We start from the raw sequence: 23,832 nt of genomic DNA, 5'->3' as shown, positions 1-23,832 counted from the left end.
TGTATCAGGCCCACCTTAGTCTCCAGAGAAACACCGTTGCTCTTGAGTACTTTAAAGAGGTCCCTAACTGCAAACTTTCCCATTGCAATACGTTTTTTTTATTTCCTGTCTGCTGGTGCCAAGAGTGTTGACCGTGGAGCCAAGCAAACTGAAGCTGTGAACAATCTCAATCTCTTCACCATCCATCCTGATGCTACCGATTGGTCCAGTGGTGAGAATTTTTATTCTATATGATAGTAGAAAAAAAAATGGGGGGAACACCCAACACAGTTGTCCTGTCAGCATTCAAAGACAAGTAAGTTCAGAAAATTAGAGTAATACACTAACTTATTGCTTTGGCCTTCACCCACTTTTGTGATTATTTTTGTTACATTTTTGAGGTTAAGCTCTTATCACAGAAATTACCCTGAGCCATTTTAAGCCTGTATGCTTCTTAACAAATTCATTTGTTACATTTATGTGTGCTTATTCTTCACTTATTATATATTCTTCCTAGGCAAGAGTCATTTTAATATTGAGTGTACTTAATCTGCTTTCTTGTTTCCATGGAAAAACAAATCTTCCTAATTTAAGATATCCAATATTTTTGGTTTTGAAAAGAAAACAGAACCAGTATTCAGGAATTGACAACAGAGTTAGGACACAGTCAGGTATGATTTCAAGAATCTCATTTCCGACTTTTTGGGTTGTTGTTAAGTGCTGCCGAATCGCAGGTGATTCCTAGCGACCCTATGAAGGAGAGTCCTCAACGCTTGGGTGCCTTTCTTCCTCTCTCCAGGTTCATAGGGTTTCCAGAGGCAAACTATTATGGAAGTGGATGCCACTCTTCCTTCCATGTTTGTTTTAATCGGGGAGCTCCACCTCACTCTCTGTCCGCATTGGGTAGCCAACCATTACCTTTTGGGTAAGATTTAAAAAAAAATTGAAAAGATTCTCTTGGGAGGCAGATTAAGTAAATAATTTCTGATAGAAAATGAATTCAAAAGCAATGGTCAATCATTTCTTTGCTTACTTCATTTCAAATAGCCTTAAACCATTCTATTTAATCAAAGAGACAAAGGAGAGAGGTCAAAGATTAATGAAGTTGAATTTTTAAACCTCTCCTTAAACTAACTGGTCTCTGATATTTTCCAATATAGTGAAGTGTGGAGATAATCAGTCTTCAGTCACATTTGGGAGGCAGAAGAAAAGATGAGTGAAAGGACAGCCAGATTAGTTCATTCTAATCCTATAACCCTCCAACATCCCTTATCTCTGAGACTGACCTTCGACTAATAGTCTCAGTATCTCAAAATCCCAAATGTACTTACATATAAGGAATCCTTTCTTGACTTCAGACATAAATCAGGACCAAAAAGAAAGAATATGGTATTATATAAGTAAACCCCACCACTGACATCACATATAATGGACTAAGTGAGAGCTGAAGTTACTGATGACACCAGTCCGAAGTTGCCATGATCCACGTGTAGGTTTTTTGCCACCATTCACAGCCTACGCAAGATTTCCTTAATGGGGCTGGCAAAGTTTCTTTAATTAGTCAACAGAGAAGGCTTGATTTGTTCCCTGAAGCAGCAGCATCTTCAGGGCCTGCTGGAGTAGAGTAGGAAGAAGAGGTTTGACTTCACAGAAAAATTTCCCCACTCAATGTGAACAGTCATCGGCAAGAATGGTCCCTGTTATTGTAAATTGTGTGCATTTGAAAGATATTAAATGGACAGGTAGATGCTAAAGTTTGACATTTTGCATCTACAGACGTTCTTTGCTGAGGTTGCCTATTCCTCAAGTATACCTATAAAAGGCTAAGCTACACATCTTATTGTTGGAACAAAGGATTTGAAACAACATTGAGGCCAGTTTACTATTTTGAGTGTTATCCTTTTACCCTGCAATCTTGTTAAGAACTCAGAGCTCTTGTGCACATTTTTAATGAGGTAGATTTCAAAGAGAGCTTTGAATTTGAACTATGCAACCTTGATTATGCATCTGGCTAATTCTTTCAGTGTCTACTTGAACATCTACACTAACAGGAAGGTGTTAATCCTGACTCTTCACTCAAACAATGCATACAAGTCTCCGATAATTTCAGCTGTAATGCACCAGTGCTATTTATGAACTGCTGAGTAACCGTGAAGACAGATGTGAGATCTGGGTGTTTGCTCAGGTGCCTCAGCTTTCTAATTAATTTGTCATTACCCATTTCCCCCTGTAATTTGTTTAAATTTGGAATGGCATCACTAGTTTATCCCACTGCTGCCAGGTCTTCAATCTTCTGTTTATTCATTAGAGAACTCTTGTGACCGAGCCACTAATAATGACACCTTTACTCTCACACACAGGCACTTAGGCTCCTAAATTCATTCACCTGAATGTCCGCAAAAGTACTTAACCCCAAATATATTATCCCGATCTCACTAACCCAAAGGCATTAGAATATTACCCCATCCATCTGAGAGATTCAGAAAAAACATCTTAATTCCAAGGGAGAGCGTAATGGGAAGAAGATAGAATCAACTCTCATTTCTGAAGACTGCTTTGAAGCCCACTGTTTGGTAAACTCATAAACCAGACAAGTTAGTTAACTTCGTAAGCAAATTTACTCATGTATGAAAATGTAAATAGAAAGTATCAGGCTAATTCGTGGCAAAAATCAAGTATCGTACATCTGGGTGCATGTATGTGTAAGCCATTGGGGCAGATTCAAAGCTGAACTGCAGTGGGTTTTCAGTCTAAGGGAGGAGAATGCCCATCTTTCTCTTACAGAGGAGCTGGTGGATTCCAACTGCCTACCTTTGGGTTGACGGTGCAACTCTTTATCCATAAGGCCAACAACATTTCCTGTAGTAGAGTTGGAATGCAAAACAGTCAGCCTTAGCACAGAGGAAATGATATCTTTGGATAGATATGCTCACAATGTTTTGGGTTAATGTCATAAGCCATGAAATAAGAATTAAGACTGAAACAATTATTAGGGAATTTGAGTTATGATTTCAGGTATTAACACTTCATAAATGTCTGTCAGAGATTGTTCAAAAGTTCAAAGCCTTAAAACTTCATTGGAGCATTTCCGTTCTGAACATATGTGGTCACTATCAGTCAGTATTGATTCAAACCCAACCAGCAATGGCAATAACAGCTATATACGTAATAGCGGTAAGCCTTGTTGGAAAGTCATCCCGTGAACTTGACTTTATAGCGATTCCCATTTTATGGCCTAGAAAAGAGAAGCTTAGGAAGCTTTAGTGATTTGCATAGACTCATGACCACCGTATTTCAGGGCAATTTTTTGCTGTAAGTCTAATTTCAAAGCTCAGTGCCTCCTAATCTCTGTGCTTATTTGTCTCTACAGCCAAGATCTATAATTCACACAGTGACCCTGAGTGTGCCCTTAATATGCTACATTGTTGTGCCATAACACAATAGGTTATAGGTCTGGAAATTGGACTGCACGGGTTTTCATATTTCCTGCTGAAAATGTCTGTAATTCTTTGTTCAGTCTTTGCCACATGAAAAAAGTATTTTCTGATTTTTACTTGGGATGAACAAACAGTGCATTCATCTAAGAAGACCCTGTTTTCCCTCCTTGTTTCTTAAATTCATCAAAGTAAAGTACAACTATTCGGAAGGCAAAGAAAATATCCATTTGAACATGAGTAACAAAAATTTTAAGAAAACTGATTTTCCCTTGGAAACATACCGACACAGGAATTATTTTCATTACAAAAGCATATCAGTAATTTCTGTCTATTTATAAGTTGATATAATGATTGACAGACGGCTGAACTCTCTTAAAAAAATAAAAGAACTCAGAACAGGAACAACGTCTTCCTAGAGAATATCTTGTAGTGGAAAAGTCTGCAGTTAGGGACCTCTCTAAAGTACTCAAGAGCAACGGTGTTTCTCTGGAGACTAAGGTGCGCCTGATACAGGCCATGGTCTTTGCAATCACTTGTTATGCATCAGAGAGTTGGACAATGACTAGGGAGGATAGAATAATTGACGCCTTTGAGCTGTGGTGCTGGAGAAGAGTATTGAATGTTCCATGGACTGCCAAGAAAACAAACAGATCCATCCTGGAGAGGGTTAAACCAGGCTACTCCTTGGAGGCAAGGATTCTGGGGCTCTGTCTGACATACTTTGGACATGTTGTAAGGAGAGACAGGTCCTTGGAGAGGAACATCATGCTTGGGAGGGTAGAGGGACAGTGCAGGAGGGGAAGACCCTCTATGAGGTGGATTGATTCAGTGACTAGTGTAATCGGGATGGGTGTGTCAGAGGCCATGCAATTGGCACAGGATAGAGCAGGGTTTAGGGCTGTTGTACATAGGGTCGCTATGAGTCACAAATGACTCGACGGCACGACAGAAGTCCTCTTTGCCCTATCTTGCCCCATCCTGACTGTCCCTGCCATCCTCAAGCCCATAGTTGAGATCACTGTGTCAACCTATCTCACGGAGGACCCGCCTCTCTGTTGATGATCCTCTACTTTTCCAAGTCTGATGTCTTCTATCAATATGCCCAAAGTATAGGATCCAAAGCTCTACCATCCCTGCCTTTCAACAAAACAAACTGACATCCAGTCAGAACCGGCCAGCAACTGACCCCCACATTAGGCTTCCAAGACCGCCAATTGCATAGGAGGTGATTGCCTTCGTTTCTCCTTTTGAGTCAATGGTGGATTCCAGCTGCCAGAGATGAATGGCTTTTGAATTAGCCTTGCGCCATCCCATGGACTACACCAGGAGGACGGAGGAGGACAGGGTTTAAATTTCTAATGTATGCTTTCTGGAGGCCTAGTGGTAGGAAGCTGTACTGCAGTCCCAAAGGCATGCGGTTTGAACCCACCAAGTGTTTCACGGGAGAAAGACGACCAATCTCCTCTCAAATGACTTACTGCTTCTGAAAACCTGCTGGAGGATAAGTTACGGATTGGTTCTGACTCAATAGTACACAACAGCAACAATAACAGCATATGTTTAAGAAGCTCTTTTTTGCCTAATGGAAAGAAGCTGTGCTGTAATCCCAAAGACATGTGGTTCGAATCTGCCAGCTACTCCAAGAGAGAAGAAAGGGAAATCTCCTCCCCTGTAATTTTCTGCCTCTTAAACTCACTGGATGGTCGGGTCTGACGTAACCATACACAACGTGTGTTTAAGGATGTAAAATGGGCCAGGGCCATGTGGGGAGCGCCATATCTGACCTTTACCAACTTCACGGGGGGAAACTACCTTGCACACAGGATAAATTACACACACACACACACACACACACACACACCCGTGTACACACAAAATCCCATGAACACACAAAATCCCATGAGGTCAAACATGTCACCCACACTCCTGTATCTCCTTCTACTCCACACTCTCATACCTCCTTCTACTCATCTCAGTATCAACCTTACTGCTTGGCCAGGCCCAAAAGTTGATGTTAGAGCTCACAGGCCACACAAAACCAGACTGAGGGAGTTAAAAGTTTATAATTTAGATTAATAACAAAATATACTCAAGACAACTCCCAGAATGTGCATGCTGGCACGTCAGCCATGAGCCTCATGGCTCTAAGTATTTCCAAGTTCAGTCTTGCCAGTAGTGGCTTCTCCCATAATTGTGCAACAAAGTTGTCCATTGTTGTCCAACAAAATCATTTAACATTTGTCCTGCCAATATTGGCTTCCCCAACCCAAATCCCAATTTACATCCAATTCTCCAGTTCATCCATCGCTGCTGTTGCCATCCTGAAGTGTGTTCTACATTTCACTGAGATGGGATGGGGGCGTTCTCTTCTGGTGCAGGAAGAATTCTTTCTAGTGGGGGAAGAGTTCCTATTCTCTGTGGCTAGAGCTGTTCACTTTATTGGTGAGACTAGCAAATCCTCATGTAGAGAATAGTAGACAGACAATCCCTTTGCGGATAGGCCAAGATCCACTCACACAGTCCCGCCCCTCCACAGATGGTCATCTACACTAGGAAAGTCATATTGAGAGACAAACTCCACAAGGGAGCTCTGGCATCTGTCTGGCAGTGTGAATCTACCAGGAGATCTGTGGGAGAAAGATGGGCAATCTCCTCTCATGCAACTTACAGCTTCAAAAACACCCACAGGAACCGGAAAGCTTCAAGTCAGCTCTGGCTGAGGCAGTGAGTGAAGGAGGAAGTGAGGAAGTGAGGAAGTGAGTGAGTGAGTGAGTGAGTGAAAAATAATGGTTTAAAAAGCATTAGCAGTTCAGACCTAAAACAATCTTTAAGTCACCCATTAACGACATGCTTATTGAGCTTGTCAATTCAGTTTTTGGTGCGCACCTAGCAAGTGTCCGTTCATCAGTAACACATAGTGAAAGTTCAGTGAGTACAATTCCCTGTGTGTTCAATGTACATGAACGTTATGAACTTGGTACATAAGCCAGTACAATTGTTATCATTTGATGGGTGGTAGGGTGAGAGAAATGGAATGAATTTGTTTGAATTTGTATTAGAATTTTGTAAATAAACTACTGAAAAGGAAAAAAAAGTCAACTTGGGAAGGGAGGGAGGGGGTAAAATGTGCAACAATGAATGAGTAAAATCTACCTTTTCTGTAAACTTTTGTTAAAAGGACAATTAAAATAAAAAAATATTTTTAAAAAAATAGAAAAAAATTTAAAAAGGGTGGGTAGATTTGCTTGATCTCTTTGGAGAGCAACTCAAAACTAGTGCTATTGAGTTGATGGTGACTAGAGAACTCCTAGCAGACAGAGGAGAAGGTTGCCAGTTTTTCCAAGACAGTCATCACAGACATACACTGCATTATCTTTCTTCCATGGATCAGGTTGGGTAGGTTTGAACTACCAAGCTTTAGGTGAGCAAATGAAAGTTTACACACTGCCACCAGGAGTCCTAAAATATGGCCTTACATATATGAAAAATGAAATTGTTGAATTTCTCATCCTATTAAATCCTTTCCTGATGCTTTATTCTAGGGATAAAATTCTAAATACACAAAGCAACTTTCATTCAAAAATATTTCATTACAGGATTTGTTTCAAATATTTTAGAAAAGCAAGTCAAAATAACTCACATGTTATCAAAATAAAGATATGTTACATTTGTTAATTGCTATGCATTTTCAAGTCCATTCAGATCTGGATGCTGTTAGTCCTAGTTCAACCCAAAGTGACCTAGTCAAGTCCTACACTATCCTTGCAATCATTGCCGTGTGGGTCTATTGTGTCAATTCATCTCATTAAGGGTCTTCATCCTTCTCCTCAGCCCTTTAACGAACATGATGTCCTGCTCCAGGGCCCAGAGGTTGTAAATGAGACCATCCTGCTGTGGTGCTGTGCAGTATTTGTCCTTTTGTGACTGAAATATTTCCCTCAGAATGATGTGTTCCCGAGTCCTGGATGTTGTATAATGTTTTACAAGTTCATTGTTTTTCAGCGCTGCATAGTCAAGCCCATTCTCAGAGTCACTGCACCATTTAAGGAGCCCTTGAGTTTGAGTGGTGTGCTGCATAAGGCATCAGGCTGCTAACTGAAAAGTTGGCAGTTTGAATCCACAAACCACTCTTAAGGGAGAAGGACATAGTCCCCTCCTATAATGATTAACAGCCTTGGAAATCTAATAAAAGGTTCCTATGAGTGAGAGCAGACTTTATGATGATGGATTTAATTCGGTGTGTGTTTATATCCTGGATTTCTATGTTGTTATTGTTGCTGAGTACTGTAGAATCATAATCGACCCATAGCTGACCCTCCAGTGGATTTTCAGAGGCAGTTAAGCGCAAGGGAGGAGATTGCCCATCCTTCTATGAAGCAGCTGGTGGGCTCAAACCAAGTGCCTTTGGGATTGCAGCACAGCTTCTTGCCATTGGGCCACCAGAAGAACCTGGTTTCTATGTGCCATACATATACATATAATAAACATATACATATACATACACATACACATACACATATATATGTGTATATGTATATATGTGTGTGTATATATGTATATATATACCACCATTTGCTCCATTTTTAATTTGCTTTTATTTTCTTTCTTGTTACACAATTGTGAGGTTTTCGAGGACAGTGACCATGTTTTCTTCATTCATGCATCTGTGGGAGCCTAGTACAGTGCCTGACGTATTAGACAATTTAGACATAGATAGTAAATGTAATCATTATTGGGATGGAGCTGACAAGTCATGCTCTTATTGAAGCCCATTTGAGTACACGCCAGTTAACTGCTATTCTAAGTTTTAAGTGTTAAATTTTTTGAAACAAATGGGCAAAATACAGTGTTCCCTAAGATATCATATACATCGATCAGGATTTTAAAGTTGGTTTCCTAATAATGGAGCTACCATATCTGTAGCTTCAACCTCAGTGTGCTCCAGGTATATTTTTCTTTTCTTGTAAGAAAAAAATATTTTAAGCCAAACAATGTTTCCCTGAAGTAAAATGCAATTATCCTGCTTCAGAACATATGCAGACCAAGAATATTAAATGGGAATTTCTGGAGAAGACAGAAATCAGTATTTCCCTGTGAGTGGGACCTTATTAAAGAAAGTATGGGATGGATTTTCCCTGATTGCCTTGCCCCTGAGTTGTTGGAGAGGGACACTCGATGATCCTGCGTCCACTCCCTTACAGCTGGATTCCAGATGTGAGAAATGCTTCTTATACACAAAGGAACTCAGGGGACCTGGTGAGTGGGGAGTTTCACTGATACCCCAAAGGTGGCAATTCTCTGGTGCTTCACGTCCACTCGTGGCCTCTTGGGAGAAAGGTGGGCAATCTCTTGTCATGCAATTTGCAGTCCCTGAAAATCTGAGGGGGGTCAGCTGTGAGTCCTTTCTAACTGAACAGCAATGAGGAGATTATTAAAGATTTTTCTTATGTTTTAAGAGTCTGTGATAGTAAACTTCATTGGTCAAATTACCCCGCATTTGTTAAATACTAATTAAAATAATGCAGTTGTGTCGTCGAGTCATTTGCGACTCATAGCTACCCTATGTACAACAGCTCTAAACCCTGCTCTATCCTGGGCCAATCGCACTGCCTCTGACACACCCATCCTGATTACCCCAGTCACCGAATCAATCCATCTCATAGAGGGTCTTTCCCTCCTGTGATGTCCCTCCACCCTCCCAAGCATGCTGTCCCTCTCCAAGGACCTCTCCCTCCTTGCAACATGTCCAAAGTATGTCTGACGAAGTCCCATAATCCTTGCCTCCAAGGAGTAGCTTGGTTTAACCCTCTCCAGGATAAATCTGTTTGTTTTCTTGGCAGTCCATGGTACATTCAATACTCTTCTCCAGCACCACAGCTCAAAGGCATCAATTCCCCTTCTGTCCTCCCTAGTCATTGTCCAACTCTCTGATGCGTAACAAGTGATTGCAAAGACCCTGGCCTGTGTCAGGTGCACCTCAGTCTCCAGAGAGACACCGCTGCTCTTGAGTACTTTAAAGAGGTCCCTAACAGCAGACTTTCCCATCGCAATATGTTTTTTGATTTTCTGGCTGTTGGTGCCAAGAGTGTTGACCGTGGAGCTGAGCAAACAGAAGCTGTGAACAATCTCAATCTCTTCGCCATCTATCCTGACGCTGCTAATTGGTCCAGTGGTGAGAATCTTTGTCTTCTTGACATTGAGCCTCAGCCCATACTGAAGGCTGCAGCCCTTGACCCTCTGCAGCAAGTGCATGAGGTCCTCCTCAGTTTCAGCAAGCAGGTAATCAACTGAATGAATTCAGAGAAAAAGCCAAGGTTTCCCAAAGGAAACAAATTCTGCCTTCAAACTGTAACGTATTTATTCTCCCACAATTTGTAGGCCATCACTTGTACAACTGCTTTCAAACACAGGTCTATGGGCTTGCCAACCCCCAAACCTGTGGGGGTCAATTCCTTGAAATAAATCTCTATATCTATATCTACACCTACAAGAGGCAAGGGCATAAGATAACAGTTTGATAATGATTTAAAAGGATGAGATGGTTTGGGAAAGTTGGGATATGATGGATTACAAAGGAGTTGTTGTTGTTGTTGTTGTTGTTGTTGTATGCCAGGGGGTCGGAACCGACCCATAGCTGACCCTCTCACAGGTTTTCAGTCGTAGTGATTGAATGGGAGTGATTGAATGCTCATCCTTCTCCCGCAGAGCAGCTGGTGGCCTCGAACTGTGTGCCTTTGGGATTGCAGTGCAGCTTCTTGCAACTAGTACCAAGGACAATATGACCAGGAATATTAGTGATGATTACACAGAAAAGTTTTACTAAATTTACAGGCTAAAAATGATGGATTGGCTAACCGTTTCTATCCATATTTTTCAACACCAAATAAAACTTAATACTATTTACTCGTTTATCTCTCTAGCCATCCACCTCTCTATAACCTATAGCATTTATGGCATTTTTCCCTCTAGATACTTTGCCTAAAATAGTCTTACATAAACTATGTTTACTTTCTGAAACCTTCTCTTGAGTCCTTTCCATGATTTACTTCCTTTCTGTTCCTACAGATCATTTCTTGAGCACATTCCCAGCCTGTATCCCCACCTGACTTGTTGTTGGATAACAATTCTCACTTACTGGAATGCCAGCTATCTCAGGCTGTATCCCTTTTAATATACATCGTGTACCTTCTCACCACCTCAGTGAAAGACCTACAGAGTTCCCTGTGCACATTCAGAATTCAACAGGACAGATAATATGTGCCAAATTATAAAATGATGAGATTAATCCTGTATGCATTTTTCCTTGTTCCCCTTATTAATGAGTAAAGATGTGTAAATCCTCAAATAATTATATCAGAATTTCATTAGGCATTTTATTCCTTTTTTGCAAATTGCTTTTATCTTCTAAACCATGGATTTCAACCGAAAGAGAATTTTTTTCCAAAGTGGGATTTTATCAAAACTTTGATCTCATTTAAAGAGGAAAACAAATTATTGTCTTAACTCCTTCCTTTCTAAGGTTGATTATTAGTGCTATCAGAGGTGCTAATACTAAACAAATACTACTTAAGGTTAAAGTCATACTGCTTTATACCAAAATATCTATGTAGATAGACTCAGCAATTTGATCTTAGTCAGTAAAGTGCAAAGTTGTGTGGGACGAAGTGCTTCAGTTTGGTATCACCAAAGCACCTTTGCTTCTGAGGACAGTGTATACATCCTCATTGCCTTCAAGACACTCAAGATTGTGGCCTTGCCATCGCTGACCACTCTTTCACTAAGCAATCTGCTAATTCTGTGATTTTGTTTGTGGTTGTATTTTCAAAGTGTGGACCTCGCAGTGGTAAGATTAGCAGTCTTCATTGATGGGACTTCCTCCCCCACCTTTTTCCCCCCCTTTTCATCAGAGCAGCTGAAAGAACAAAGGTCCTGATAATCAAATATTATTTTGGCTTTGTCTCTAATTGTCATTTTTCATGCTCCTCCTGCTGGCTTTTCATCAGAAAGTCTAGGTCTCATTTCTGTGTAGGCACAGCCCCAGTTTAAGAAAACACAGACTGGAGGCTCCAGCCACAATTCCCTACTGGGGCTGGGTCTCAACACTGGACTCTGCTTGGATTGGCCATTCACCACCACTGAAAAATCTCTAATTACCTTGAATTATATGTGAACAAAAATGAAGGGATTACTGGGTCATTAAAGAAGCTGGACTCCATGAAGAGGAATATAACATCGGGATAGGAGGGGGACTTATCAATAACCTGTGTTATGCGTGTGATACAACCTTGCTTATTGAAAGTGAGGAGAACTTGAAGGACTTGTTTCAGAAGATCAACAAGTACAGCATTCAAAATGGATTGCATCTAAATGTCAAGAAAACAAAGATTCTTACCGCTAGACCAATAAGGAACAGCATGATAGATGGAGAAAAGATTGAAACTGTTAACAACTTCCTCTTACTTGGATCCATATTTAACACTCTTGGTACCAGCAGTCAGGAAATCAGAAGACATACTGCACTAGAAAAGTCAGGACCTTTTCAAATTGTTGAGGGGCAATGATGTCAGTTTGGGGACTAAGGTGCATCTGATTCTGGACATGACCTTTTGGATAATTTACTATGCATTTGAGAGCTGGACAATGAATAAGGATGACAGAAGAATTATTGGTTCCTTTGAAGTATGGTGTTGGAGAAGAGTGCTTAGCATACCATGGACTGCCAAAAGAATAAACAAACCTGTCTTGAAGAAGATGCAGATAGAGTGCTCTTTGGAGGAAAAGACGATGAAGCTTCACCTCACACATAGCGGGCGTGTTGCTAGAAGGGGAAGACCCTCGACCAGGTGGACTGACATGGTGACTGCCGCAATGGGCTTTAATGTGTCGGGAAGTGTGAGGATAGCACAAGATAGGATCCAGGGGTTAGCTCTCTTGTTCATAGGGTCGCGAGGGGTTATGCTTGACTTGATGGCACGTAACAATTGTATTTCAGATGTCCAACTGAGTTTTAAAGTCTAGATCAAGACATAGAGGCCATTTCAGGCCAAACTTCAAGAATTCATCAAATTCATAAAAGAATCCTGAGCACTTGATGACAAATTGTCAAAAGGATAAACAAATGTGTCTTGGAAAAAAAGAGCCACAATCCTCCTTATAAGGAAGATGGTGAGACTTTATCTCACATACTTTGGGCATGTTGTCAAAAGGAGCCAGTCTTGGAAAAGTACATCATGCTTGAGAAAGCAAAGTATGAGAGCAAGAGAAGACGGCTCTCAGTCAGATGGACTGACACAATGACTGTCACAATGGTCCTGAAGCACAGCAGAGAGGACGGCACAGGGTCATGTCCAGTCTCGATCCATCGTGTACAGGGTTACCATGACTCAGACTGAATGTGTACGATCTAACCCCAAGAGTCCTAGGGAAGGTGGGCAAAAGGAAAGGCTAGAAGATCCTTGATGTGGACCTGCCTCGACTCTCAGTCGGTTTCCCTTTGGTAATCGTCCCTGGTCTCTGTCGTCTGCTGTGTTCAATGTGTTGGATGAGATCAGCATTTCCTAAAAAGTGCTGCAGAACAAAATAGGAAATATTGGCTACATTTCATAAACTGTAAGCTTCATCCTTGTATTTTAGTACAATATGTCTTCCTGAACATTAAGGAACATAATTATTAAGGAACACTGAACATAAGTTTGCCAACATTTGTGGGCATTTTTCATTGTGTCTATACATCTACTTCCTAAACAACATGCCTCCAGAAACTCTATGAACTTTGATAAATGTTGATAGTTGTAGAGGGGCTTCAGGCTCCTTGTTCATGGGGTCCCTATGAGTCATGCTTGACTTGAAGGCAATCAACAATAGCAACATATACATCTACATGTATGTGGGTAGAAATACGGAGGGGAGCTCTTTGACCATGTGGTAAGGAATAGCACTGCCAACCCAAAAGGAAGCAGTTCAAGTCCACCAGCTACCCTGTGGAGAAAGATAGGCAGTTTCTTCTCATGCAGTTCAAAGACTCTGAAGACCCACTGGAAAGTTAGCTATGAAACAGTTTCAACTTAATGGCAATGAGAGAAACACAGATGAAGATGTGGGTGAGGAAACCTAGTGGTAGTGCATTAAGTCCTACTGCATTATGTATTGGGTGGCTAACCCAAACGTGGGTGGTTTAAAGTCACCAACAGCTCCATGGGAGGAAGTTCCATTGGAGAAAGTCTTTTCCTGCCAACATCCAGAGCCTGGGAAACATGGTGGAGGTCTGCCATGAGTTGGACTCGATCTGAGGACCCAGGAGTGTTAGTGTTTAAGCACGGCTGCAATCAGGGCTCTCTGGAGAGGCAAGGATGGTTCAACTTTGCTTAACATACTTAGGATATGTTGTCAAAAGAGGCCAGTGCTTGGAAAAAGACATCATGCTGGGTAAAGTGGAGGATCAGGGAAAGCGAGGATGGCCCTCTGTGAGCCGGATGGACACACTGGTTGTAACAATGGACGCAAGTCATGAAGATGGTGCGGGATAGGGCGAGGCTCAGGTCTGGTGCTCCTAGAGTTGTAACTGACTCAGTGACACTAACAACAACAATCAATATGATAGAACTCTTGTTCTGGTTCAAAGTTCTGTGGTTCTAGTAAGGGTGACTAAACTGTGCCTGATTCAGGCCAGAGTCTTTAGAGTCACTTGCTATGCATCTGACAGCTGGACAATAAATAAGGACAGAAGAAAAACTGATGTCTCTGAGTTATGGTGTTACTGAGAAATACTGAATAGCCCATGAATTGCCAAAGAACAGTTATGTCTTGGGAGAAGTGCTACCAGAATGCTTGTTGGAAACCAGGATGGCTAAGCTCTGTCTCACATGCTTTGGGGCATGTTGTTAGGGACAGCTAGTCCTTGGAAAGTGACATCATGCTTGGCAAGGTGGAGGGTCAGCAAAAGAGAGGAAGCCCCTGAACAAGGGGCTTGGCACAGTGCGTGCAGCGGCGGGCTCAAGTGAGTCGGAGATGACGAAGAGGGCACGGGAGAGGGCAGGGTTCAGATCTGCTGTTCATCGAGTCACTACGAGTTGTTCTCAATTTGATGGCACCGAATAACCACAGTGAGGGAGAACAAACCTCAAAATTCCCCTTTTAATGTTGATAGAAACACAACTTGGAAGGCTGTTGTTGCTATTTTTTGGGGTTTTTATCTGAGCAGCTTCAACATTAAGTGATTGAGAGCTTGAAAATTAAAAATAAAGTCACTGAAATTTTTTAGTATCAGCGTTGACTATAAAAGAACTTAATTAACTCTTTGCTATCTCGTAGCACAGTGAAGGGTGGCCTCCTCAGATACCTCCATTGGATTATCCATTATATACTGTATTATTGAGCTCTGAAATCACGGGCCCTTGATTTCAGGGCGTTAGCGTTACTAAGTCCAGAGAAAAGAAATAACACAGTGACGAAATCAAACAGTAATAAGTTATTTCTCACAAATCAATTGTTTGTATTTTATCAAGACATCAGAATCAATGCATTAAGGCAGGAGTTCCAAAAGAATTCTAGATGATTTTTGCTAGATGTTTGAAGACATAGGTATACGCATTATTTTCCTTTCATCAATGCATAATATGGGAAAGAAAGTGATTTCTGAGCCTCTATTTAATCCTGTTACATTTGTTTCATTAGCACCTAAGCAAAACTTACTGCAAATTGAGTGTACTGAGGAGAGAAGTATATGATACAAATTTATGTTCTTACCCAAATCTAACTAGCTAGAGCCTACTAGACTCTGTATTTTTTTAAAGGTCAATCTTCTAAGATATCTTGAAAACTATTAACAGAAATAAATCTGAACACTGGATGCACTTTGTGGTGATGTCATGTCAGTTCATAACTCCTGATACCGAAGTCTCGGTTATGATGCTTGGAGAAGCCCAGGTAGGTTTAAATAGTCCCAACTGTCCACACTCTATACAGAATAAGACATGAATATTCAGCACTTTGCATTAAACAATCATTTCTTTCTGGAAAGAGTATTGGAAAGTATCTCAGGACTCTGGCTTAGTTGTTGTTTTTTTTTTCTCACTTGAGAATAAAGTAGAATTTTGATATGCAAATGACTTCAAATTATCGAAGCTTAACATCCTTTCTTTAATATATGTCATTTCCAGATAAGCATTATTCCATGTGAATAGATGTTCATGCACATGTTTTACAATGGCTATCTTACAGTTAACTGATTCAGTTTTGAACCTTAACATGTATTTATTTGGAGTAGCAGGGTAAAACTTCTACGAGAAAGATCAAATATATCTGGACAGCACCCAGACTTCCCTGAGTATGTGGGTTTCTACTCAGGAGACAAATGAGGTAAGTGGCTAATTGGAGTATGGAAATGAAACACTTCTGCAAATTAAGCGTTCAAAGCCCATTTTTTTTTTCTGCAGAGCACTCATTAACACAGTTTTGAACCCAAAGCTTCCTAGTTCTGCACCAGATTGAACGAAGCCAACTCCTTCTCATGTCAAACTGTTGGGACTCACATTGATACCATCACCTATCAAAGCACTTACTTATTCCTCCCCAGGACAGAGTCACTAATGACATTTAAGTCATGTTGACATTCAAAACACAGCCTGTGCTATCTTGACACACACACACACACACACACACACACACACACACACACCAGAGAAACAGACCTGTTGCTGCTGCTGGATTCCCTCTGACTGTCACCCCACAGGGCAGGTTAGAACTGCCCTGGGGGGATTTCCAAGGCTGATTGATTCCATAGGGAATCAGATTGCCACATCTTTCTCTTTGGCAGAGCACACCCAGAGTCCTCAAACTGTTAACCTTTTTTGGTTGACAGTCTTACTTTTAACCATTCTGCCACCAGGGTTCCTCCTATTATCTCATAGTAAAGTCTCATTTGGCATTACCTTTAACCCACCCACAAAACGACAGAGAACTCAATTCGGTTTCAAATCCAATGTGGCACTATCACATCCTTTCTCTACTCCAGGGCAACCATCCCCCAGCCAACATAGAGGAGCTGTCCAGTGGCTGGGCTGCTCCTAAGTCAAGCATGCAGACTGCAAACTTTTACTTGGGGTATTAAGCCTCCTTCAACTTCTGCAGCGTCTGTAATCCAGCTCTGAACCAGCCCCGAACCATGCATGGCACAGACTGGGAGCGACCACTTTACCTTCCGAAAAATCAATCAGTCCCAGCAAATGAAGCAGCTTCAGAGACGCACATATAATCACAACAATACCCACTGTTTGCAGTCCTTCAGACTCCCACTCGAGAGTCAACATCCTCCAAGGCGCCAGAGCATCCCAGCCTCCGGAACCCTTTGGAACGGAGGGAGTTAATGGGAGAATCCAATCCGAGCAATGTCTGGCTTGGAACAAAGACTTGCAAAGGGGCAAAGTGAGCAGCCGCTGGCGGATGCACGGTGCGAAGCAGAGGAGCCCTCCGGGTGAGGACAGACCTCCGCTGAAGTCCAGCCTCTCATGCTGGGGCTGGCATTTGCCTGGTGGGGCGAGCCCACTCCCCAACACAGCTTTCCGCTCGCTTCTGAACTCTGCCCTGCAGCTGGCGAGAGCCCCTGGACTTCAGAGCTGCGAGAGAAACATCTGGAGGCGAAATGCAGACTTTGCCGTGTCCGTGGGATGAGGGGACACTCCCAGGAAACTTCCCCTGGAGAGCAAAAGGCGCGCGCGCTCACGCCCAGACTGGGCAGGGCTGCCTGCGTGCGCTCTAGGTCGCTGCCTGGGAAGCTTGTAAAAGGCCCCTTTTCCCCACCACAGCTTCTCTCCTCTCTCCCAGAACTGACTCTGGACAACTGCTCAGCGCCCTCTCTGTATGTTCGAAAATACCACAATTCTGCTGGCCGGTGCCTACAGAAATCCCTTGTAGAAGCTCACGAGCAGCTTTGGAGAGGCGAAAAGTGAAGGGGCACACAGCTGCATGATTCAGTGGCTTTATCAACGTTAGCAGCCAAGCCTCCCCCACCAGCTGCTCCCAGCTTATTAGAGAGCTGGATGGGTGATTGACTGAGTCCTTATGTTTTCAAACTTGAGCAAAGAGCGAGGCAAGACAGAACACTAATGTTTAGTTAACTGTCTCCCGGAGCGTGGGGTCCCCACTCGTCCCCGAAAGCCTGGTTTCATATGCTCACCAAGTTGCGCATGCTTCTCTGATGATTAAAAAAAAAAAAAAAATACCCAAGGTGTTTGTTAAGAACACTCTTCTGGAGAGTCTGGTTCAGAGAACACACCCAGGAATTTGTGCTGTCAAACAAGAAGCCCAAATGAGTCTCATCTTCAGGGAGATGTGGGAAGTGCTATCCCAAGATCCCATCAGGAGTCCTCCTTTCTTAACTAGCAGGGAAACCCAGCCTGTGCCAAGATTGATTCAATCGCTCAGATAACAATCACTAACCCCATCAGAGCCCACCCAATGATGGTGTCGAGGAGAATCAGCTGGGGTCCTGATTATGAGAGGGGTTTTGAGTGTTTGAATCTCACCACGCAATATTACAGCTCTTGAAAAATCTCTCAGCTCCCTGTGTATTATAACCAGGCTCTGCTACTTCCTTGCTGTGTGATTTTTCTGCAAGGCACTTAATCTCTCTGAAAATAGGTCCTATTTTGTAAAAAATAAAAAAGGGATAATAACATTTAATTGTGACACAGGACAGAGTAGGGTTCAGAGCTGTTGTACATAGGATCTCTAAGAGTCCCAAGCGACTTGATGACACAACAGCAAAATTCATTTAAATACTCTTCCAGGACTTAAATGTGCTGGTTGTTGTTGTTGTTGTTATGTGCCACCGAGTCGCTTGTGACTCATAGTGACCCTCCGCTCTGTCCTGTGCCAATTGCACTGTCTCTGGTACACCCCAGTCACTGAATCAATCCACCTCATAGAGGGTCTTCCCCTCCTGCGCTGTCCCTCCACCCTACCAAGCATGATGTCCCTCTCCAAGGACCAGTCTCTCCTTACAACATGTCCAGAGTATGTTAGATAGATCCTCAATGTCCTTGCCTCCACGTAGCCACCCAGTTTAACCCTTTCAAGGATGAATCTGTTTGTTTTCTTAGCAGTCCATGGTACCCTCAACACTCTTCTTCAGCACCACAGCTCAAAGGCATCAATTCTGCTTCTATCCTCCTTAGTAATTGTCCAACTCTCTGATGTATAACAAGTGATAGCAAAGACCATGGCCTGTATCAGAAGCATCTTAGTCTCCAGAGAGACACCATTGCTCTTCAGTACTTTGGAGAGCAGACTTTCCCATGGCAATACATTTTTTAATTTCCTGGCTACTGGTGCCGAGAGTGCTGACTATGGAGCCAAGCAAACTAAAGCTGTGAACAATCTCAATCTCTTCACCATCCATAGCTAATATAGTCTAAGCATTTACTAAGAGAGTCTTAACTCAGGGGTGACATTTCTCTGGCCCTAGTTCTCCAGATGGGCTAACTCCTCCTGTGTGATGATTTTCAGGCTCTGAAAATTCACCGGAGGGTCAGTTATGAGTCAGTTCTAAGGGAACAGCAACGCATTTTTTAATTTCAGGAACAAAATTAGAGTGATTGTTGATAATTAACTCATCTCCACAGGTTTCCTTGTAAGAGACTCTGAATGTACTAACCTGGTGAGAAACCTGGGAGACTGACTTATTTATCAAAGCTGTGGCAATAGGGGTGACATTGTGGGGTACAGATCCTGGTGGACATTAGATGTTCATTTAGTTATACATTTATACATTCTAATTAAGATCTATTTTTAAGAAATTATTACGCAGTTGATATGTATTACTCTGGTCTAAGTTGTCCTATTTTTCTCCATGCCTATTTAATCTATATGGAGAACAAATCATTCAAGAAGCTGGACTTTATGGAGAAGAATGTGATATCAGGATCAGAGGAAGACTCATCTGCATCCTAATTTATGCAGATGCTACAACCTTGCTTTCTGAAAGTGAGGAGGAGTTGGAGCATTCGTTACAGATGATCATGGACTACAGCCTTCATGTGCATTGTATCTCAACATCAAGAAAACAAAAATCTTCTCCATTGGATCAATAGATAGTGTCATAAACAATGGAGAAATTTGAAGTTGCCAAGGATTTAATCTTGCTTGGATACACAATCAACCCCCTTAGTATCAGCACCAAGAAACCAAAACACATTATGTTAAGAAACTCTGTTTTCAAGGACATCTGCAAGGTATTAAAGAGCAACAATGTTAGTTTAAAGGCTAAGATATACACACCCGATTCAAGTCATAGACTTACAAGCACTGACTATGTATAAGATCTACTCATGGTGCATAAGAAAGTTGGACAATAAATAAGGATGTCAGAAGAAGAAGCAGCCTTTGATTTGTGCTCAAGAAGAATACAGAATATCCCATGGTCAGGGGAAAGAACAAACAAGTCTTGGAGAAAGTGCTTCCAGATTGCTTCTTACAAGCAAGGACGCAGGAACTGTTTCTTAGATTCTCTGGGCCTATTGCTAGGAGGGATCAGTCCTTGGAAAAGGACATCACTATTAGAAAAGGAGAGGGTCAGTCAATGAAAGAGAGGAAGACCCTCGACAAGCTGGATTGGCACACTGACTGTAAGAATGGGCTTTAACCTATGACAGGTTGAGCACAGGACAGGACAAGGTTCAAATCCACTGTTTATAGACTTCCTATCATTCTCTGTAGACTCAAGGACACCTGGCACCTGGGAACAACAAAACCTGGTGGCACAGCAGATCAAGCATTGGTATGTGAACTGAAAAGCCAGCCATTTGAAGCCACCGTCTTTACTCTATGGGACAAAGATGAACTCATCTGCTTCTGTAGGAGTCTTGGAAATCTTTACTGAGGAGCAGTTCCAGTCTGTCCCGTAAGACTGGCATCTGTGAGAATTACTCAGTAAGGCAGTGAGGTTTTGGTTATTTGTTTGTTTATTGTGATTTAATGGAAGATTTGCAAAACAAATTAGCTTTCCATTTAACCATTCAAATACTTATAAATAAGAACACACCCAAAATACAATGACATTTCTCCCACTCACTCCCTGTAATTCTTATTTCCATTAGTTCTTCTGTGTTCAGGGATTTATCTTAGGCAAACATTTCTTTCCTTTCTCTCTCTCTCTCTCTTTCTTTTTTAAAATCTTATATGGTTGGTTTGTTTTGGAAAGTAACTGCTTGCCTGATATTTTTGGTCCCCTAATATGCCTGTTCTGTTGTACTTGGACCAAAAGGCAGTCGTCAGAACAGAGCAGGGTAACATGGCATGGTTCAAAATTGGGAAGGGTGTACGCCAGGGATGTGTCCTATCCCCATAACTTTTCAACCTGTATGCAGAGCAGATTATCTGAGAGGCTGGGCTCTATGAGGAGAATTGTGGCATCAGGATTGGTGGAAAATCTATTAACAATCTGCGTTATGCAGATGACACAACTCTGCTTGCTGAAACTGAGGAGGACCTCATGCACTTGCTGCGAAGGGTCAAGGACTGCAGCCTTCAGTATGGACTGAGGCTCAATGTCAAGAAGACAAAGATTCTCACCACTGGACCATTTGGTAGCATCAGGATAGATGGCGAAGAGATTGAGAGTGTTCACAGCTTCAGTTTGCTTCGCTTCATTGTCAACACTCTTGGCACCAGTAGCCAGGAAATCAAAAAACATACTGAGATGGGAAAGTCTGCTGTTAGGAACCTCTCTAAAGTACTCAAGAGCAACAGTGTCTCTCTGGAGACTAAGGTGCACCTGATACAGGCCATGGTCTTTGCAATCACTTGTTATGCATCAGAGAGTTGGACAATGACTAGGGAGGATAGAAGGAGAATTGATGCCTTTGAGCTGTGGTGCTGGAGAAGAGTATTGAATGTACCATGGACTGCCAAGAAAACAAACAGATTCATCCTAGAGAGGGTTAAGCCAGGCTACTCCTTGGAGGCAAGGATTCTGGGGCTTCGTCTGACATACTTTGGACATGTTGTAAGGAGTGACAGGTCCTTGGAGAGGGACATCATGCTTGCAGGAGGGGGAAGACCCTCTATGAGGTGGATTGATTCAGTGACTGGGGTAATTGGGATGGGTGTGTCAGAGGCAGTGCGATTGGCACAGGATAGAGCAGGGTTTAGGGCTGTTGTACATAGGGTTGCTATGAGTTGCAAATGACTTGACAGCACATAACAACAACAAGAACAACAACAATAATTTGCCTGTTGGTGTCTCTCTAGAGACTAAGATGCATCTGATACAGGCCATGGTCTTTGCAATCACTTTTTATGCGTCAGAGAATTGGATGATGACTAAGGAGGATAGAAGGAGAATTGATGCCTTTGAGCTTTGGTGCTGGAGAAGAGTATTGAGGGTAGCATGGACTGCTAGGAAAACACACAGATTCAGCCTGGAGAGGGTTAAACTGGGCTGCTCCTTGGAGGCAAGAATTCTGAGGCTTCGTCTGACATACTTTGATCATGTTGTAAGGAGAGACCGGTCCTTGGAGAAGGACATCATGCTTGGGAGGGTGAAGGGCCAGTGCAGGAGGGGAAGGCCCTCTAGGAGATGGATTGATTTGGTGACTGGGGTAATCGGGATGAGTGAGTAAGAAACAGTGCTATTGGCACAGGACAGAACAGAGTTTAGGGTTGTTGTACATAGGGTTACTATGAGTCACAAGCGACTCGACTGCACATAACAACAACAACAATATGCCTGTATATTGTTTGACTGAAAGCTGAACCTTAAGGGTGAGTTTAGTTCCTGGTTCAAAGGATTCATACTATAAGATTTAACTGGTAAATCAAAAGTAAAATGTTAAAATCGCCTAGCCCTGACTTTCAATGATTTGTTCACAGTTTTGCGAAAAGGGCAGGCATGAAACAACCCATGAGATGTAACAACACTTGAATCTTTACAGGTTACAGTGACAAGACAAAAGATTAAGATGCCAATTCTATCTGGAGAAAGGTTTGCGTTAGTGACAGAAAGAGAACTTTAGAGAGGAGGTAATAATTAATAATTATAGCTTTTATTATTCTTCAAAGCATATAATTGATAAACGTACAAGTAGATAAAAAGCCCAAAACCAAAAAGAAAACAAAACAAAAACTCCCTTATTTGTTATCTGGTTGATTGCAGCCTATGGTGAACCTATGTGCGTTAGAGGGGAACTGGGCTCCCCCTGGCTCCATGGCTGTTTTCTCAGAAGTGTATCACTTTTCCTCCAAGGCATAGCCTTGAGCCAACACTCACTAAGTTAGCAGTCAAATGCTTGGCTGTTTATGCCACCCACGGGTCGATAAGCCTGGCTGCATCCTGGTTCTGTCGGAGTCCAGGCTTTCTCAGTCTCAGTCTAAGATGGAAATGTGACTGTGTCGTTAGTATGGCTGATGTGAGGATTACCTGAGACCCTGACTGAGCATGTGATTTCTGAGTATGAAGAAGATGCCAACTCTTCAAGGGCCTCGTGCGGCTTCAGAGGATTAAGATATTGCTCTTCTTGGTTCTGTTCTTTCTTCTTGTGCTAAAGTCTAGTACCTTCTCCTGTGCTCGTGTTTCATGCCATTTTCTTACATTTGAGGAGTTGTGTGATAACCAAGTAGACCCGCACAGTCATGGCCTTTGAACTGATTCCAATTCCTAAGAACCCTCCATTGAGTCTCCAAGGCATTAAATCTTTATGGGTAGAAATTGCCCATCATCAGTCCATGGACATGGATCCGCCCTTGGATTCAAACTTCTGAGGGATTATAGTAGACGAAAGTTTTACGTTCAAGACTTTCATTCATAGGGTTTCTATGGGGTGTCTATGACTCTACGACATTTAAAAACAACAACAACAACAACATGTACCAAACCAGAGCTCTAGTTTATAGGACTGTTTTTCTGTTATGAACCCCCAGAATACAGCTAGGCTACCAAGTAGTCATTAGAATGAATGAAGTGCTTTTCATTTTAGATGATATACGTATGTAATATATAGTTCCATTTATCTTCTCAACCACTCAGCCTTCCAAGTACTGTATCTGCGGCTTTGTCAACAAGCCCACAGAAGGGGAACAGGACTTAGCAGTTAATTGGAAAAGAAATGTATTAAGTAATTGCTCTCTGAAAGTTTGCCAACTTATAAAGGGTATTCCCACAGTTATCAGACCAATCCCAGCTAGTAGTGAATGTAGAATAGAATAGAATAGAATAGAATAGAATAGAATAGAATAGAATAGAATAGAATAGAATAGAATAGAATAGAATAGAATAGAATAGAATAGAGAATAGATGACAGAATAGAATATAGGATATAGGATATAGGATATAGAATATAGAATATAGAATATAGAATATAGAATATAGAATATAGAATATAGAATATAGAATATAGAATATAGAATATAGAATATAGAATAT

The 23,832-nt window shown here is 41.9% G+C and overlaps 1 protein-coding gene across 2 annotated transcripts in view; it reads right to left on the bottom strand.

Annotated features, from left to right (window-relative positions):
• KCNIP4 (Kv channel interacting protein 4) overlaps positions 1-23,832 on the bottom strand; it is an 839,530-nt gene that overhangs the window by 384,779 nt on the left and 430,919 nt on the right. The window contains exon 1 of one of the 2 annotated variants that reach the window (XM_006884507.1): positions 16,612-16,806. The exons of the other annotated variant lie outside the window; for it this stretch is intronic. Within the exon in view, the coding sequence (XP_006884569.1) occupies positions 16,612-16,723 (112 nt within the window). The 5' untranslated portion in view covers positions 16,724-16,806. Of the gene's footprint in view, positions 1-16,611; positions 16,807-23,832 lie in introns of those variants that run through there. 2 annotated transcript variants of the gene reach the window in all.

The sequence above is a fragment of the Elephantulus edwardii genome, unplaced genomic scaffold (assembly GCF_000299155.1).
Source record: "Elephantulus edwardii isolate Elephantulus edwardi_28Jun2011 unplaced genomic scaffold, EleEdw1.0 scaffold00035, whole genome shotgun sequence".
Taxonomy (NCBI): domain Eukaryota; kingdom Metazoa; phylum Chordata; class Mammalia; order Macroscelidea; family Macroscelididae; genus Elephantulus; species Elephantulus edwardii.
The sequence above is the reverse complement of the archived record's forward strand: the minus strand, read 5'-3'. Positions and strand labels throughout refer to the sequence as shown.